This window comes from Cyprinodon tularosa, unplaced genomic scaffold (assembly GCF_016077235.1).
Source record: "Cyprinodon tularosa strain WSP-4 unplaced genomic scaffold, ASM1607723v1 ctg927, whole genome shotgun sequence".
In the NCBI taxonomy this organism is placed as follows: Eukaryota; Metazoa; Chordata; class Actinopteri; order Cyprinodontiformes; family Cyprinodontidae; genus Cyprinodon; species Cyprinodon tularosa.
Window position 1 is genome coordinate 531384 of NW_024039704.1, and position 20323 is coordinate 551706.

Sequence of the window (20323 nt, forward strand, 5' to 3'; positions counted from 1 at the left end):
TGCATCTGTGTTGGCAGCGTACATATAGGTATAGTTTAGGCTGTAATTACCAATTAAAAGCGAGGAGTTGGAAAAAAAAAAAGTGACATTACCATCTATAATTACATTTAAAGGGTTTCGGATTTACTGCTACCAATGTGAAGGAAAACTTTAGAAGAATTAAATTATTTCAGTGTTCTCAGTGCACAGCAGTTTACAAGGATCATCAGTCCTTCCTTCACATAAAAGACAAAACGAAGCAGATTAAAATGTGTTTTTTTTTCTTAGCAGTTTTGTACAGAAAGACACGTGGAACCGTCACTGCTTAGAGTGGCTTTTCGTCTCGCACTGAACGTCAGCAGGACGCACCAACCATCAGCCGCTAGCTTAAAACATTGGGTGCAAAACATCCAGGCGTAACACTGCAAGATGCTCCAATTTAATTTGAAGCTGCAGCACATCAATGAAGTTGGTTTGACTTATTTTATTCTAACAATTATGGGTTGCACAGATTTAATTCAATTGGTTTTGGGGACTTTTTTTTTTTTTGGGGGGTATCATTTATGGAGCGTGTTTGGAGTTCTCATAATTTGGAAGAGAAACGGTTTTATTAGAAGTGCAAATGCCTCCATTTTGTTTGGTGGAACTGGAGGTAAAAAAAAAAGGTGATCTGAAAGAAAAAAAACTTCTTTAGGCTTTTAAGATGAACAGTGTATGTTGGGGGGGGGTCTGCACTCAGTGCAACAGCTCCTCAAGCTCGCTGTCTTTGAGCTTAGCATTGTCTCTGACTTCATCAAAACTGTAGTTCTTCACAATCTTGCCGTTCTGAAACACTGTGTGCAGCAGGTCCTGAAAAACAATGAAACAAGAAGAGGGGTTGAAAATTAAATAAAAGTTGAAGGAAACCAATGAGGTCAAACTACACTAAGTTACCAAACAATCATTGTACCATGTCTTTCAATAATATTCATACCCCTAAAACTAGAAATGGGAAATAGCTGGGATATGATTCTGCTTTGAAGCTGCAGATTAGATTTTCTCATCAACATGTCAAGAGGTGTTTTCATGCTGGGAGGTGGACCGATTCCCAGGAATCTCCTGCAGAACGTCATTTATTTATCCCCATCAAACTTCGATCAACTCAAACCACTTTTCCCGTCTATACTGTAGAAAATCATGCCCTGATCATGATGCCATCTTGTTTCAATCCAATCCGGCACCCTTTTCCATGTTTGTTTATTTTTTTTATTGTGATGACTCAATAGGGGTATGGATACTTCTGAAAGGCGCTGTAGGGGTATGAAACTCACCACCCCATACTCCTCCAGATCTCCTTTGCCCTCCTCCAAAGTGACGAAATCGCCGCTCGCCGTCCGGTGCAAAGACAGGCGACCTTTCTTCGATCTCTTGTTGGGGTCTGCCACCGGATCCTTGAACACATTCACCTGAAAAGCCACACAAAAATATTTCATATTCTAGCAATAAAGTTAAGGGGTTATAGAGCGGTTGATCTAGCCGCAGGTCCATACTCACCCCCAGTCCGTTTGTCACCACATAGCTGCATTTGAATGAGCAGTTGAGCAGATCTCTGGTCAGTTTCTGCAACAGTGCCCCCCCAGATCCAAAGGCAATGTTCTCGATAGACCACTTGTGTTGTTTCATACCCTCCACGATCTGTTGAAACATATACACGATAAAAAACCTAACATTCACCCCTCGAACACGCAGACAGTTGTATAACCAAGCCTCCTTACCTCTTGCAGTGTGTTGATATCCACTCCATCTCCTTGTATGACTCTGATGTAAGGAGGAAGAACTTTAAAACCTTTAGAGTTCTCTTGTGGAGGAAACTTCTTGCCCAAGATCTCCAAAACCTGCCATTGACAAAAAAAAGAGTTCAGACCTCATGGGGGGGCGAACGTTTTATCGACTAGCAAACAGGACAGACCTTCAAAACTGTATCAAGTGGGTTTCCTGAGTCCGGGCGGACGACCAGCGGGGCGTCTGCGCTGCGGGTCACTATCAGCGCTCTCAGGTCCTCCCCCCAGATTTTCTCACAGGCATTGTAGATGTCGTAGCTGTCGCTGACGATGGACACAGGGACGCTGGGAAACTGCTTGATGATGTGTTCAAACGCATCTTTCTCATGGTCTTTCCCCCATGCGGTTATGGTACTGCAGAGAGAATCGGCAGAGTGGTTGTTGGTTTAAGCTGCTGTTGCTGTTCCAATGCATAAGTGTGAAGGATTTAAGAGCTAGAAACTGAAAACAATAGTTAGGGAAGTGGGTTATATGTTAGAGATGTCATGATTCTACCCTTTCTGGAATTTTTGGTTCAGTTTAGTTTCTCCTTTTGAGTTAAACTTTGATTTATGTGATTATATGTTTTCTGTGCTATTGGTTTCATTACCATTTTGTGTCAATCTGATCATTTTCTTGTTGTATTTGAGCAGTTATGTATTTCTTGTTTACTCTCTGTTGCCCCTTGTGCCAGTCTCCTTTCCTCTAGCTCCCTTCTAGATCCTTTAGTCCACACCTGCTCCCAATTAGCTGATTACCGTAATTTTCTGAAAATAAGCCGTGACTTTTTCCCCATTTTTTGACCTTGTGGCTTATATAACCATGCAGCTTATCGATGGACGTTTACAGCTAACGGCCACTAGGGTAATACCTAAATCTATGGATTTTACCATCCACCATGTTGACGTCACATTTGCTTCAACACACAAGCACGGTAGCCGCGCGTGGGTATGCGGAGGTCCTCCGGAAGCAGACTTCTACCTTGAGTGGTACGAGACAGAACGACAGCGAGAAAGACGGACATTCCGAGCGCAAGACAGTTTATGTATAAACATAAAAAACCTGCGACTTGCGTTTTGTATATGTACAAATCATGCAATTGAGCTTCTGCGGCTTATAGTCCAAAAATTACGGTACTCCATTCATTGTTCTGTTTAGCATATATACTCTCCCTCTACAGTTAGTGTTTGCTGGATTCTCTTCACTCTTTTCATTCCTCCCTATTGTCTCGTAGTTTATGGTTCCTGAGGGTTTTGTCAATCGGTTCTGGATTATGGCTTCTGTATTTTGACTTCTTCATCTCATTTAGCAAGAAATCATCTCTGCATCTGGGGGCTCAACAAGTATCCACTAATCCTGACAGGAAAAACACATGGGTACTTATACCCTTGAATAAGACCATGGCCAAATTATTTGGCAAGATTAAAAAACAACCCATGAAGAGAAAACTATTTTACATCAGTTTAAAAACACACGCAGAACTCAATATAAAGTTGTAGTAAAACCACTAAAACAAGGACAACCCTTCCTGAGATGAAACCAAACTCCTGATAACAAAACTCACATGACTTTTATAAAATTACACTTCTGATCAATTTCCAGAAGAGGGCGCTACACACCATTTGTTTCAAACGAGAAATGACCTTTGAGATTTTATCCAGGTTGTAACTTAAGATTATTAAAACCTCTAGACACTCCCTGGGTCACAGCACTGAAGAGAGAAATGTTGTAGTTCAAGCAATAAACCACTGAATTTAATGTTTAAGTCTAATATTACTGTTTCTGTAGAAGGGGCAGCTGTTTTCTGAAGTTAAACATTTTTTATAAAACATATATATATATATATACATTTAAAACACTTGCTTGGTAACAACGATCCCTCCCTTGCTTTCTGTTTCGATAGAGATCAAAGTGGAATTTCACAACAGCTCCTTCCAGTAAGGAAAAAATGAAACTGATTTTATGACCGGAGCATTACTCAGCAATTGCTATAACAACCAAAGCCAATGTCCCAGAATACACTAACACACAAAAGGGGGGTTCTTTGGACGAATTACTGCCAGGCTGGAGAGTTAAGAAATCCCGGTGTGCATGCATGAAGGAGGAATGAGCATCCAAGCGTATAAAGGCCATAAAATTACATCAGCTAAATGTGAAATGGATGATAGGGCAGCAGCAAGTCTGAACTTCCAGCCAATCAAAGCCATGCTCGAGAAATTAATCTGAAGAACAGGATAATAAGCGGGTAAGGGAAACTGAGTAAATTAGCGCCAACTTCAGTCATGCTGAGCTAATTTTCTTTCTAGTGAGAAAGATTCCAGCAGCAACAACATTAGCAGAAAAGCATTTAATAGGCTAGGTTTTCCTTTTAATCTTGAAGATAAAAAAAGTTCAGTTTTAGACATGGCTTCTGGTCTGAATGTGGATCCCTGTATGTCTGTAGGACACTGAAAATGTGTATCACCACTGCGCTTCTTTGAATATTTAAATAAAGCAGATCGCATATTCTTGTAATTAACGCTGTGCAAGAAATAAGGAGCCTCAGAGGAAAAAGGTCCTGATTTAATTTTGAAAAATCTCTGTAGTCTCTTGGAAGACACCTTTCATTAGTGGAGGGGCAGGCGCTAAAAAATTTTATCCTGACAGCTGCCACACTAATGAACACATGGACATTCAGTGCATTAGAACCAAAGATTTCTACAGGAAACATGCTCAAACTTTAGTGAAAGATACTATTTTATTTTTCTAAATTACCAAATTGGTTGAAGTTTCTATTTAAAACTCATGAAAAACGTCTTTTCCTGTTAACTAACTTTTAAGCTAATGCTAGATTTTATGTTGCCGTTAGCTACTGTTGCCCTTGGTAACTTCCTAACATCTTAGATAAGGTGAACGGGGCATCAAAGGTAAACATTTAGTATCAGAAAAACTGCTAACACTAGCCTCTTTTCTTCCTGGCAGCATCAACCAAGTAGAACAGCTTTTTCCAAATAGTCTTTAAAAACAAAATCAGATGCATTTTGAAAACAACTCATTAACAAACCCTTTATTATGGTGCTAGGCTGCCTATGGCAAACACCACCTATATTTATTTCTAAATATTTCCAGGTAAATAAACCAACCCTGGAGAGAATTGTTTGTTTACCTGTGCTCTGCAGCCGGCACTGAAAAACCAGGCACTGGGTCCTTGGTGCCATAGTACTTCTTGATGACGCCGATCCCAGCGACTGTATCTGTACCCTTGAAGTTCACCAAATGGGCTGAGGCTCCAATGCCAGCAGTCTGTGAATGAAGAGCAGTAATTTAGCCTTTTCTGTAATATAGGGCCTCTTCTGGTAGATAGAACTGTTAAACAAAATGATGCATTTCATTTTCAAACTAAGCTTTGACCTGGAAGTTTAAAACACAGCAGCATTTTCTATCGTTTTTGGGGCTTCCTTCGAATTTCTCAATCTAAAATAACTTTTTAAAGAGATTTAAGAGCAAGTTCTGCTTTTCTTCATGAAATTCCGCAGAAATTTACTTAGAAGAGGACTGCAAATAAACCATTAATGTGATTCAGCTGTGAGAAACCAGGAAATCAAAACCAGCATTACAATTATTTAGGAATAGCAGTGGGAATAGACCTCAGGAGTTTATCTTCACAAATAGTAGTTATAAAGAGTTGCAATATTAAATAAAATCTCATAACCGTTTAAATAAAGACTATAGATTTAAAAACGTTTGATCATTAACAGCTTGCACTTCAATTATCCCTAATGGATAGAGGTTGTTAATCTAGAATCATATTTATTTTATTAAATAATTAGCAAAATGTCTAAAACTGAAGACCAAAGAAGCACAAAATATGTTTATAATCTACTACATGTCCAGAAATGGAGAGAGCACTACTTTCAGTAGATAACAGGAAGCCTGAAGGAGCTCAGCAAAGTTTCAGGGTTCCCCTTTGGGCTTCAAACCTCAGTCTATCCTGGAATACGCAGCATTTAGAAATCTTGTTTCTGTATCATTTAGTGAAAACACCCAAAGAATGTGATGTTAAGCCAGTTATGCTAACCACGCAAATATATAATGTAAAAAAAGAGATCCAGCGTCCCGTTGATCATTTTCTTTTTTTTTCTTCTAAATGTATAGTATTTATGTAAGTTATATAAGTAATTCATAATCTATTATGGTAAAAAAGGCAACAAAAAACCCAACAAAACATACTTTTATCATACTTTATATCATATATTTTGAAGAAAAAAAAAAGTGTTCGTAAGAATAGAATTTTGCCAAAATAGGCACAAAAAAACCCCCTCTGATTAGTGAATCTCTACGTCAATGTGTTCAATGAGTCTATCTGTGGTTAAATCATTGATAGTTTAGTGGGTTTCATACCTCTTGTGAAGATACACCCCTATAGCCAAAGTCGTGTAGTTTATACTCTAGACGGTCCAGGTTCCCAGAGGTCTCCATCAGGTACTTGGCAAGGATCTTCTTTTGTTCTCTGGAGTTGGTCGCCACTGTAATCGGGTACCAGATCTGAACAAGAATAGTCTGAAAGAATGAAAAAAGGGACACTTAATAGATTTGTTTGAATGTTTTTCCTTTAAAGTAAACAGCTTTAAAAAATGTTTTATCTCCAATTACCGTTTCTTCTTATTTCTCAATGCTGTTATTTTTATGGTCATAGGAACTGCCAAACTTTCTACTACGTGAACAGCCCAGTGACCGCCTGGTTTTCTAGTATTCAGTGGAGCTAAACCCGAAAACCAACAGGCTCAGGAGAGATGAAAGCTCAAAGCACTTTCACACAAGGCCCGCTGTGGGAAAAATACCTTCCTTGATGGTTCATGCTTCAATACCAGAGACGGTGATTATAATATGAAAACAAGCGGCTCATTGCCTGGGGAATTTAAAAAAGACAATGCAACGTGAACTATAATGCATATAGTTTCCTTTTTTTTTTGTCTTAGTATCTCTAAGAAATATAGTCTACTTGGCAGCTTCCCTTTAGACCTTCATTTCTGATTTTGGAATCTGGTTTGGTGGTTTTAAAAAATATCAGCCGGTTTTGACTAAATACTTAACTGTTTGACACAGAGTAGCACATTGCTGCCCTTTCACTTACTGCTTACTGTGCACTGATAGGTCAGCTGGCTGAAAGAAGGTGAGTACAATTTTCTTCAATATTCAGAAAAGAAAAAACTCCACTCATTACTGGTCTTGGAAAAACCTTACATGGATTAAAAACTAACCCAGTTAAATCTGACCTGGGAACCATTCCTTTATTAAACCTCATGTATATTTTGGATCTTTCTTCTGGTGGAAGATCCATTCATTCAGGCAGAGACCAAAGGATTTCTGTTTAAAATGTGAAGGTATTTCACAGACTCAAAGAGGCCATACAGTCTAACTGGATGTCCAGGACTTTTGTATAAAGGAATCTACAGCATGACTACTCCTCCTCCATGCCTAATAATAGGAAAGCAACAAAATACCTAAATATTTGTTGTTAAGAAACTAAATCTTTGTCTTTCTAACTAAAACACTCTGTTCCGTGGGAAGCCTTAGAAGAACCTAAGGCTGTCAAAAGTATCAAAAACTCCAGATACAGTACCAAGTTGGCAAGGTAGTGATACTAAATACAAGTGTTATGTTATTTTAAATGTTATATTTCCAGATTATTTGCACATTAAAAGAACAATACCTCGAAGAGCCTTAGAATATTGTCAAATTATGTTATATTTATATAATATTTATTTGGTAATTATTTGCATTTGGTAAACTAATGGAATCTTTGATTCTGTGGCAAAAGCATGGGCCATACTTAGATGAAAAAGGTGAGTTTTTCATATTATTAAATACATTATTTATCCTTTCAATTATTTGGCATTTTTGAACACAGTGGCAAATATTTTATGGGGATCGATATCGAGTTTGGAATTTTTATATTATGACAACCCTAGCGGACCCACATGTTCACATTTATTAAAGTAAAAAGTTACTTTTTCTTAATGTAACTTATCAAACCCAATGTGCCACTGAGACCAGCATTTCTCTAAAATAGACTTTAGAGATGCAAAAACAGTCATCTAACTGATCCCTAATATGTGCTGCTAATGTTTGGGGGGCTTTTTTGAGTCAATGTTGCTTCTTTCCTCCCATTTATGTTAGAAAAAAAAAAAAATTATAACAATTTAAGTAAGAACGAAAACATCTATTAACAAACAAAACATTACCAGCAAATGGTAAATGGAGGAAGAGGAACCTGGAAATCAAGTCATTAATCTATAAGTTTGTAGAAGGCTGTTAATAAAAAAATAAAAGGTAAAAAATAACCCTGCATTATTATTATAAAAGGATTTAAAGCAGAACGGTGACCTTGATAGGATAATTACTTCTTGTGAATAATAAGCTTTCACATGTAAACTCATAAAAATAGTCACGGAGGAATCAGGGAGAAGTTTTGTCTTTTAAAGCAATTAAAGCCTTATGTTGAGCGGGTAAATCAGGTTTCTTTGTTATGCTTTTGTTGCAATAACAAACAGACTAGAGCCATTGCTATATTACTGGTTTGTGATTATTACATTGGGGCTTTCAGATCCTGGTCTAGACGACGCTTTAGCAAGATGAGCTAGTTTTTTGCTTTTTTTTTATGTGGTTTTTGAATCTTAGTTGGAAGATTTAAGGTTTATGTCATTTATGATTGTGATCAGACATGTCATGAGCAAAAATGAGGAAGCAAAAAAAAAAAAACCTGTCAAAAAACACCAGAAAAGTCATCTATGCTGCGGGAAATGGCGCAAGTAAAAAGTAACCAAATCTAATCTTTGGAAACGTCCTGTTTGATGCGTCACTTGACTTTCTCTGCAAACACTGCGCAGCCTGTTACCACCCTATAACTCCAAGGTCACATGCCTCCTCAAATATAAAACATTGTATGGACTCGTGACCGCCAGAGTAAAGCCAACGTCCAAACAAACAAGGTTGCGGGGCCATCTGTGGTGTGTAGAAAAAAAAAAAATCGTTATCCCAGTCCTTAACCTAATTTAACCTCACGTGAAATTACATTCACAAAAAATGCCTGTCACTCGTTCTAACAAAAACAAAATTAAAATACAGATAAGGAAGTAGAGAATGTGAAGGGAATGAGGAAGGCTTTAAGAAATGAAGACAAAAAAAGGGAAACTGAAATATGTTACAAAGGGAAGGTACAGATAAATAAAAGAAGATGGGAGAGAGAGAGCGAGAAGGACTGACCCAGTGACGCAACTCAAGGACATCAGGATGACCGCTGAGGCTAATTTTACACCAGGCATGAAGAATGACGCAATGTGGCAGAGCATGACAGGTTAAGAACGGATTTATATAAGGAAAGACACTCAAAAGGTGTACATCTGTGTATATATGGGTTTGTTTTGCCTTTATATTGTTTTAAATCTCTTCTACATCAGTCCAATCAATCCAAACATGAGCTCAGTTTTCTCAATGGGTTAACCTGTGCAAGAAACCAGTGCCCGTTACCAAAAAAAAACCAAGTAAAACACAAGTTAGGAGGGCGGAGATTAAATATTACTCTCGCTGCATAATTCACCTGTTCACTGAGAAACACACATCCTCCATAATTTTCCAGAACCAACATGGTTTCAGGTTGTCTTTTGAGAAAAGAGGTCAGACTTTTAACAGAAGAATAAGAAATCTTTAGAAGGAAGGAATAAATAAAGCGGTGGATGAATGAAGGCGGAGGAGAAATAAACAGTAAAATTGTAATAAAGGAATGAAGGTCAGATAAATGAAGAATAATGGATTAATTTAGGGAACAAAGTAAAGCACAAAGGGAGAGAGGGAAGAAGGAATGAGGAAAAAAGTAGCCAGGCCAGTTCAAACGAGATCTTTATGGTGTGAATTAAGCAATTAGCTCCAACAGCTCTGTGATTCAGCCAGATGTAGGAGGGGATAACATTTATAGTGAAGAACAGCTTCACTTTGGCATCATTTCAGCATATGTTTGAGTATAAGTCTGTATTTTTTTTTTAGGGAAAACTATCTAATTAGGTTACAAGCTTTTCATAGAAGTCATAGTAACAATGAAACATTTTAAGAAGGAGCAGAAACTGCTGACAAATACTGAGGTGACACGATGCAGCATTTTATGGCTGAAAAAAACCCCAAAAGAAAAAAGTTTGAGATTTTAGTTATGTAATATCAGCAACACTAAGCAAACGTACCTCCACCCAGTTAGTGAGCCAGTAGCATTCAGGATCTGTGCTCTCCACAGTGAACAAAACATTGCCTCGAGGAATGACGCTTCCTTCTGGTACTGCCTTGATTTCAATGGGAAGATGTCCGTTGTATTTCTGCCAACATAAAAACAAATTTCTGAGTCAGAGTAGAGCACAAGAGCCCTGCACAGAATAAATAAAAGAAAAGAAAATTGCACATTTTAAATGTTATACAACTGCTGTGAAGACCTGCAACAAATAACATTTGGTGTATTTTATAGCTTTTCACTGAAAACAACACCCTCTACAGCTGTGTGTCGTTTGCAGATTATCAACAGTGGAATCGGAAACTTTTGTCAACAAGGACGACAGACTGGAAAAAGAAACATAAGAATCAGTTTATGGAAACTAGACTGTTTACATTCTTCTAGTTTTTCTCTATCCAAGGTGCTGAAAGTTTCTACTAAGTAATTAATCTTTTTATCTATGATCTGAGGCTGTTGTTTGTAGCTCTTGTTCCAAGGTGAGTCTAAAGAAGAAACAAAGAGAGAGTACAAAAAGGAAAAGAAGGAATTAAAAGAGAGAAAGCAACTGGGGAGGGGGATGAAAAGGCCAAAGAGAGAAAGGAAGGAAAGACCAAAAGAGTAAGACGAAAAGTTTTTGTATTAAGGAGAGAATGAATAAAGAAAATGGAAAGAAAAAGACAGGGTAGGAAGAAAAAGAAGGAATATAGCGAAGGAAACGTTTCAAATGACCATTATAAGGAAATGAGTGAAGAGGAAGTGACCAAAAAGAAGAAGGTGAAGGAAGAAGAATTAAAAGAAGGAGAGAAAACATTTTATGCGGTTAACAGTTTCAGTACAGATCCCTGGATAAAACACACCAGGAAAAGAGAACTAAGAAAGCAAACAGCAGTTCTTACCTCCAGAATGTAAGTCCAACCCTTCTCATTAAAAACATCATCCTGGAAATGTTCCCTGTACACTTCCTTGGCTTCCTGAATCTTCTCTCGGGTCACCACCGTTCCTGAAGAAAAGAAATAAAAGTGCAAATCTATTATTTTGAAGGCCGTTACTTCCTTTACAACCGAAAGGACATTTTTAACTGTTATCTCACAGACAGACATACCAGAAACCTGCTTTACTGTTACTTGATCAGTTTGACCAAAAAGGTTAAACACAACAGAGGAAGAAAAATGAGAAGATGTCAGATTTGAGAAAACTGGATTTAACAAACTAGTAAGAATTGAAAACACAATTATGTCCAACTTATAATTTATAACTCTTAAACTTTCTGCTGTATGGAAAACCAGAAAAAAACAAAACAAGTCTGCATCTTAGCTTCTACTCTCAGACTGCCTCTGATATCAACATATTTTACGGTTGGATAACTGAACTCTGACCTTTAAAGTTTTCACATCCAGGGTATATGCAAGAATTATTACTTTTATATTTACTACCTTTTCAAATATCATTGTAACAATTTTTAATACCAACACAACAAGTCAGAAACTTTTTGGCTTTAGTTGGGAGTTACTAATTATAAAGTTACTGAAAACTGTCTACTATTGTAGTGTCTAAATATAGTGTCGCTTACAAGTCAAATAAAGCACTATTATTCAAATTAAAGTATAATTTGTTACTTCTTTGACTTAAAAAAATGATGTGTAAAGCAATTATTTATTTAAACCTAACCCAAGACAAAAGCTACTTCATTGCCATCTGTATGATAAGAACAGTCCTTCTCCGCAATGAATAAGAATGAGAAATAAAATCAGAAAGTTTTAATAGAGAAAGTTTCATTAAACTGTTTTTTCCCTTTTGACTTTGTTCTTTAACAGCAATCTTTAGGTTGCATTATCCTCTGTTAGAACTTAAGGCATTTGTTTAACAGAGTCTAGTTGTGCTAAAAAACAGGGAAAATTCCATCACAGATCACATTTATTAATCTTTGAATGCTTTAATTTTTGCCAGTTTAATTTACTCAATTTACATAAGCAGGTTTGATAAAGGTGCTTCTACAAAGTCTTATTTCACTGTTTACAAACCGATCTCTTTTAATATGAAATCATAAACCTTATATTAGTTCTTTAAGGTCCATCCACGCTTCCTCAATAGTCACCGATTAAGCGAGACGCTCAGTGGAGACAACACGTCTTTCTCCCTCTAACAATGAGGGAGCAGCTGTGCTTTTGTCTCCTTTTCTCTCTTTGTACCCCCCCCCCCCCCCCCCCCCCCCCACCTCTGCTACCAAACCATGAAATCCTTTTAAGAAGTAGGAGGCGGAGGCATTCTTCCAACTTTTGCTCTCTGTTGATCTCCCTCAGGAGGAAACCGTGTGAGTATCAGACTCCTCCAACTCCAGGTAATTAGATCAGGGAATATCTGTATTCACTCTTCAGGGTTGGTTTTATATTCACTTTTCTTTTTAGCCAATTTTGGCTTTTTGAATTTATCCAGTTAATGTAAAGGCAAACTTCATGAAACCTTCCTATGGGGACGTCTTTGGAAAAATAGCTGTGACTCAGTGGGAATTTTTATTTAGGAATGCTAAATTCTAGCAAAAAGGACACTTACCTTTTAAGTATTTGTGAAGGATGTACTGCAGGCCGTAAAAGACAGTTTGGTCATATTTTACTTTTCTGCTTTTGCTGGGATCCGTCCTCTTCTCGCGGCACTCGAAGTAGGAGTAGACTTTACTCGTGTTGGGGGGATACTGTTTGTAATGAGTTACCTGTCAACACACAAACAGAATTTTTCAAAGCCATGCTGCAGTGACCCACATCCTAAATGATTTTATCAGAAGAAAACATTTCTACACTTTTCTTTTCCAGACAACAATAAAAAATAAGTGATTGCAAAACTTATCAAACACAAACTTCAACCTGCTATCATGGGCTTTTATGTGATAAAGCAACACAAAGCAGCTAATAATCAGACAGTGGAAGGAAAAGGCAACCCTACCCATGTTCCTATTCAAAAATATATGCTCCTGAAGAAGATAATGGATCGCCGTGCTATGATGCTGCCACAACCGTACCCAACAGTAGGGGATTTCACCAGAGCACCTTCTTCCACATGTTTGCCATCTTTTTCTTGTCTTCCATCTGCTCTTGCCTTTTCAATAAATTCTCCCACCTGAGCTGTGGATCTCTGCCCTAAGCTCTGCCCTAAGCTCCTGCCCTGAACCCGGATCATGCACAGACTAGTCAAGATGTGTAAAATAAATCTCAAAGTTGTTAAAACAAAGAAAAAAGCACTACATAAGCAAATGGGAGTCATCAACGCATGAAGACAGGTTCTTCGGGTGGTTTCTGTATTAGCTGAGGTATGGTTATTGAGTCACTAAACCAGTGAGAAACTTTGGGAAACAGTGAGAACTTTTTATATTTATTGGAAAAATACTGAAAAACATGAAGATTGGAGATGTTATATTAAAAAAAAAGAAAGATCCTCTCATAAATGAGAAATACGCTACTACCGTTTTTAGATAGCAGATAATATATTGTGTTAAATCAAGTAAATTCTTGTAAATGTCAGAATCTGAGGAAAAGGGACTGGATTTCTAAACGGAGCGCCTTCCTTTCCTTCCCACTGCTCCTATCTGCTCACTGGGTAAGTTTTGCGTGCTTCATCTGGGGTTTTCTAATCTACTGCAAACATTTTCCACGAACAATAACTGTCCAAAGTCGGTGGCGTGAGAAGGAATAAACAGCTGGGGATATGTCCGGGCATGTTTCAGGAATCAACTGCAATGAGATTCAAAATAAAGGATGCACTCCCCCAAAACAAGAGAAGCTAAAGTGTGAGTGGGTTAAAGTCATGTGGGCATCAAATAAAGAGTTCAGAAATGTCCTCACGATACATTTGGAGCAAATGTGGAAACTGAAGGGGTCACAGGTTTAATTTGAAGTAATTAAAAGCATAAGACAGCATTTCTCTTAACACAGAGTCGGATTTGTCCTCCAGACGACCAAAATCCCTGACGAATAAAATGAAGCGAGAATCTAATTTTGCATTTGACATGTATATTAAGGAGAGGAGGTAACCATGCAGTTCCAAGGCAAGATCAGATAAATGTCAATGCACTACTAAGTTTCTTTGACCTTACTGTGTCCTTTCCTCTGAGCTTTCTAGGACTCAAAATAGAGTGGAGTCTCTGAACATGACACTCGGCCGTACCACGTGAGCTCATATTCTCCTCAACATTTACCTGCACAACCCAGAAACCAACTTATCTGCAAAACACCATCATCCAATATTATTTACTTACTGCCCTAAACAACAGCTCATAAACTATGAGAAATTGGTAAACTGCAGAGAGGACATTAGATCACTGCATTATTTTTAAGCCAAGGTTAAAAATTGACTTTTAATTAACCTCAACAACTGAGAAGACTTCTAGCTACCAAGAGGTTGATACCTTGAACAAAAACTAGTACAAGTCTCATTGTATTTTAAAAACGATTCATTCCTTCATAGTCCCAACAATATATATTCAAAATATTATTGGTTTCCCTCAATATTATATCCCCACAGCATTCTGCTTTCAATAAGTTTCATGGGAAAATGGATGGAGCTAAATTCAAGGAAATCCTGGAAGAAATTCCATTAAATTCTGATAATACTGAATAATTAAATATAGTGAATTATAAATAGTTTAATATAAATATGGTGCATTATAAACCTCAAAGTGTCACAGACAAAGGTAAAGAAATAAGATTAAATTATGAAAATAACTAAAGTTTAATCTAAAAAAATAAAAAATTCCATAAAAAATGGCGAGTTTTCTTTGTATGCTGATTGACATTAGAGCAGATTAAGTTCTAAACAGCTGGATTTACCTCCACCAGCTGCTCTAAACAGCACCTTGACCCAGAAAAACAAGGTAAGCGTTTAATAATAATGCCTACATAACATAACATGCCTAAATATTTAAATTTCGTAATTTTTTTGGGTTTAACTCTATAAAGTTTATCTTCAGTCCTGCTGCATAAATCTTTTCCCACTCTGTTATTTCTAGCGGTTAAAAAAATGTTTATAAGCATAAAAAATCTCTGTCATCTGGCACTGAAATAATGCTAATAAGTTCAATAATATTGTTGCATGCAAAATTGCACCCGACCTTTTTTGAAGTGTTAAAACAGATGTAAAAACTGCAGTGGCAGGTGAGGGATTTGAAAGAATGCTCTGTACGTTTGCATATCCTCATTTTCCCACACAAATCACGGCTCCCACTTTAACGATCTGCTCTGTGCTTACTAAGATGTTTGCACCTGTTCCTTAGGATAAAGCCCTAATGCTTTCAGTTTTTACTAGGTTTTCACTTGTTTTCTTTTTCTATTTATTAACCAAGGATAATGGTGGAGATCATTTTGCAGCAGCACTGATCCACCTCCATACAATCAATGCCAACACAAACAAGGAGAAAACCAGGGTAGGGGGCAGTCACCATCTGGCCAATGAAAACAAACTTTCCAGGTGACATATAAAGCATTTGGCAGGTTAACCCAAGCATAACTGTTCCTGTAACCCTTCCAGCTTTTTAATAAACAGTTTCCACCCTAATGCAGGCTGTTTGAAAGTTGGAAAACAGATTTTAGACTTATAATAACATGGTATCATATTTATCCCAATAACAATAGGTCTGAAGAGCAGATTATACATTTACATTGTTAAAAACATTTGACAATACGTTTAATTAAAAAACGATCTATCTTTCTGATAGATGATGTTACATGTTTGTGTACCTAGCCAGAAGGCAAACCTTGCAGCAGAGCTTTAGGCACACAACTGTAGTTTATTTTTACAGCTTATCAATAAAAGTATGCTGCATGAGTGACTTCATAAGAACTTCATGTCTTTTGGCTCTTTTCCCTTTTGCAGACTTTTAGTTGGAAGTTATGCAAATACAGACAGTATTCACTTAACACCACAGGCTAATACCTTATTCTTTTGTGTAAGAGCTTAAAGCGATCCCAAATAAGCCTGTTTACCTTTTGCATGACTCAAACAAACATTCAAAGGGACAAAAACCATACCCTGCTACACCCACGTTTCTCCAGAAAAGAGTTATAAGCTGTCACAAATGCATAAAAGGATAACTTTTTTTTTGTTGCAAAAGGATTTTGTAAGTTTAGCTAAGTATACAAAACGGAATCAAAATTTTGATTGATCTAAGTTAGAGATAAAAATTAATACTAATCGCAATATCAAGATTTCTACAGAAAGTTAATTTCAAGACCTTCATCGATAATAAAAAAAAAAAAAAACTTAAATTTCCTTTGATGAACACGAAAACTGTTAAATTTAAATGGATGTTTTTCTGCATGTTTTTCTTACTGAGGTATATAAAATAATAAAAAATGTCCTACAACTCAATTCACTTACGTAAATTATACTTGCATATTGATTCATCTAGCAGTAAATAATATATTTTGATTTTAAGCAACTAAAACATTCAATAAGTTGATTTGATGATCAAAATATTAATTTTCAGGTTGGAAAGAAAGCTTGAATATCTAAGGATATGCATTATGGAGCTCATAGTTTGGTCTTTAACTCCATTCACCTAAAGCTCTCTCATCTCCGCATCCTCTGCTCTACATAAGCACACTTTGCAGTTTCAGTTAGAGATCAGCTGGTTATCTCTGCTTGTCGAAGTGATCATTAGAACAGGCCAGGTTGCTGACATTGGGGGGTGGGGGATGGGTTAGTTGACATTAAAAGCTGCATTCTTTTGTAACTTGCTCTAAATTAAAGTTAATACCAGATGCTCTTCACCTACACATTAGTTTTGCGGCTGGCGCTGATCGGCTGTGAAGATAATAAATTTGCTCACTTGTACGTCATAAATGTTTTATATCTCTCCATCGTACATATTAAATCACTCAGCATGCCAAAAACTGTTATAAAAAGAAGAAAAGAGATTTGTTGTTTTCTATGTAAGGTTGGTTTGTTTTGCAGTCCAAGGAGGCGGAGTCGAGGGTGTCACGTGATTGGCTAACATCAGCTGCACATCATCTATAGTCTAGATCAGGGGTGCTTAAGTCCAGGCCTCAAGAGCTACTGCAACTTTTCGATGCATCCCATTTTTAACAAACCTGAATCAAATGAGTGGCTCGTTGCCCTGCCTCTGCTGAGATAAATGAGGGGATTGAACCTTTAGGTTGAGGTGTTTTAGAGAACAGTTGCATCTAAATGTTAGAGGATGGATACTCTTGAGGACTGGACTAGATCAGGAATTCCCAACCTTTTTTGAACCTTTTGAGCATGAGTAAACCATCTCAGTCAAAAGTATTGATGACTGTCCAAAAGTGGAACATACAAGAAATGGTTATAAAATAAAAAGTATGTTACTTAATCTTTTAATTTGAGCATTTAATTCTTAGGCAGTTTAAGCTTCCCATCTCAAATAAAAAAAACAGGAAGTTGGTAAGGAATCAAAACAAATACAAAACAAAATCATATGATAAACCTTGGATGAGCTCAGTTTGAAAAACAGCCGATACTAGGCTGTTCTCTACATCCATTCTGTTCCTCTGCTTGGTTTTGATGTTTGTCCAAGCTGAACGGGAACCCAAACATATAAGAAAAGCTTTTTGGTTGATAAAAGCTTGTTTGTTTTTTTAATTGGCTCCTCACAAAACAAAAAAGATTCCAGCCCTATTTTATTTTCCCACCTAGGAAATTTAAATACTTTCATGTACCCCTTGCAATGCCCTCGCAGACCACTAGGGGCAGGCGTACCCCTGGTTGGGAATCACTAGACTAGAGCACCCCTGGTTTACATGCTGTGCAGGACAACCAATCAGATGACACAGCAGCAGAGTCCAGTATCTCATAATGTAATTAAGCCCAGGTAGCAATAAAAAAAAATTATTAAAAGATAATTTCCATGTATGATTTTCCAACATATATCTAATAAAGGAGACAAATATCTGAATGATAAAAGCAGGCGTTTAAAAAAACTTTTACAGGCAATCATTTCATACCATTAAGACAGTATTTGATAGTATGACAAAGAAATACCCACTATCTTCTTAATCACTTTAAAAAGATTTCATTTTTAATTTTAACTTTTTTTTTATTTTTAACTTTTTAAAATTCCAATTAAATTTGTTATCAAATACTGCAACCCTATTCCTCAGTTAAACTTCTCCATTTAAGAAATTTCTCATTAAATTAATTATAAAAGGTGCTCTTTTATCAATACACCAATTCAAGTAAAAAAACAACAAAAAAATCATATAAGTACATTTTTGTATTTTCATTCGTTTGAAAATAGTTTGGGCCACCAAAAAATATTTTGGGGCTTTCATTTAAATACATGAAATATCATGTCTAAAGCTGAACAGTTTATTCTTCTGTTACTCAAACTAAATGTGGAATAAATTTGCTTATCTGAGACCTGGCTCTATAAAAAGGCCCTCTGCACAGCTCTTATCATCCCAGGATATAAAAAGTTTAGGAGATACGGGAAGAGTAGAGGGGCTCGTTGATTATTCACTGAATCTCTATCCACTTTTATCCACGTTTTCCCATCTAAATGTGTTCTACGGATAATTTAGAGCAAATTTAAGGTTACAGACTCTGAAATCTTACAGATCTAATCACTAAAATAATAATCCTGTGTATAAAATTTACATTTATGATAAAAAAGAACATCCATACTATTAACATGTGAGTGGAAGTACCATCTTTATGTAATAATATAATGAAAATTAACTTTTAAATCTTAATTTAAATAAAGTTTGATATCGTGTTCGAATAATATTTTAAGTTTTTCAGTTCATGGTTTCAAATGTATCACTGATTCATGTAACGATAAACCCCCAAATAACCTGCAGTCTTACAATGTGGTCAAAGATATGTAAAATAAAGTTAAAAGAAAAACGTTTTTTATACAAAGAAACAGTCATTTTTGTTGTATTTACCCATTTTATTTGTAGCTTCTAGCTTTAGAATATACTGTATGAGAAGTGTATACATTTATTACAATATATCTCTTGGTCTAAAAAGTATTTTCTTTAGAAATCATCCTAAAAATGTTATACAAATAAATAGATTCAATATTATGATTTTTCTTTTCTTAATTTAAGAATGAGGCTTCTAGTGAGAGTTTTTCAGTTATGCCAGTTAATTATATAGTAATTCTTATTGTTGGCAGTCTGCATTTATCTTCAGCATCCCATTGATGTCACGTGACCCTTGTGCATGGCAACCACTGGCAACGTGCTATAAAACACTACACGCACAAATGCTCTGTTTACATTGTAATTAAGAGCTGGTGTTTTTAGTAGCCTTATATTGTTGCCATTACGGCCTCCACTAGAATGCTAACTGGGGTAGAAATTTTCCGAGCAGATAAATGAAACGCATGACTTTGCTTTTGGTCTCGAGGCACTACAAATGTAACTGCGGGCTTTTCTCTTTTAACTTTCAGTTTTGATTTCTCGAAAGTCCCTCCTGGTTAATGAGTCACTCGGCATTGGATAGGGAGATATTACCCAAGAGGGTTCATCTGGATAATGAATAAAGCACTTGCTAGCTGGGAGCTAATATTAGCCTTAATTTTTTTTATATCAATCCCCTCTTTCAACCTCCTGCGCCTTCTATAAGCTAGCTGGCTAATTCAGCTAACCACGAGCCGGCTGGGAGGCGACTCATTATAACCAGGGGTAACCCAGGGTGGGAGTCAGCCTCTTCACAGAAAGATGCTCTATATCTGGGTTTCTGCCTCAGCAGTACCAGTGCTCTTCTCTTACAGTTAATTCGGCCTGCGGTTAAACAAGAGACACCGGGTACAGAGCGGCGTGACGGCCTCCGGTCCGCTGATGAAACCACCTTGACTAGATCAATCTCCACACCGGGTTTAATTCGTTCCCGCCCGGCCTCCCCTCCGAACCCCGTCATAGATACCGTACCTTGTATGAGTCTGTCGCTAGCAATAAATTGAAGTCGGTTTCTCTGTGCTCCATCTTTCCACTCCTCGGTTGTGAGTCGCGGCTGTCAGTGTGTTGTGTTGCGTCGCGCGCTCTCTACTGCCAGAGGCACCAGATAGTGGGGAGGGGAAGGACAAGCGGACGGAACCGGGCGGGAAAAGGGGCGGGGTTTGGGTCGTCAAAAAACTCTGTTCGGTTACTCTCGGCAACGTTCGGGGAAAACAGAGATCGTCTATACGAAGACGTCACGAGAACCCCAAAATATAATATAGAATTATCGGTTCAATGGAAATTATGTTTAATACCTATTTTCAAAAGGTATCTGTTGTGTACTTTATGAGACTCACCTAATTTTTTATATAAGAAAACCACTATATATAATATATAAATATAAT

At 37.0% G+C, this 20323-nt stretch overlaps 1 protein-coding gene across 1 annotated transcript; it reads right to left on the reverse strand.

Annotated features, from left to right (window-relative positions):
* Positions 1-211: 211 nt before the first annotated feature.
* Positions 212-20071, reverse strand: nampt1 (nicotinamide phosphoribosyltransferase 1). Its single transcript, XM_038274719.1, has 11 exons — positions 19911-20071; positions 12562-12718; positions 10908-11011; positions 9992-10120; positions 6159-6317; positions 4924-5060; positions 1928-2153; positions 1734-1853; positions 1513-1653; positions 1290-1424; positions 212-828 (listed from the first exon to the last, which is right to left on the reverse strand). Exons 1-11 carry the CDS (start codon positions 19962-19964, stop codon positions 715-717), a joined length of 1476 nt encoding a protein of 491 aa, XP_038130647.1. The 5' UTR covers positions 19965-20071; the 3' UTR covers positions 212-714.
* Between the last annotated feature and the right edge of the window lie 252 nt (positions 20072-20323).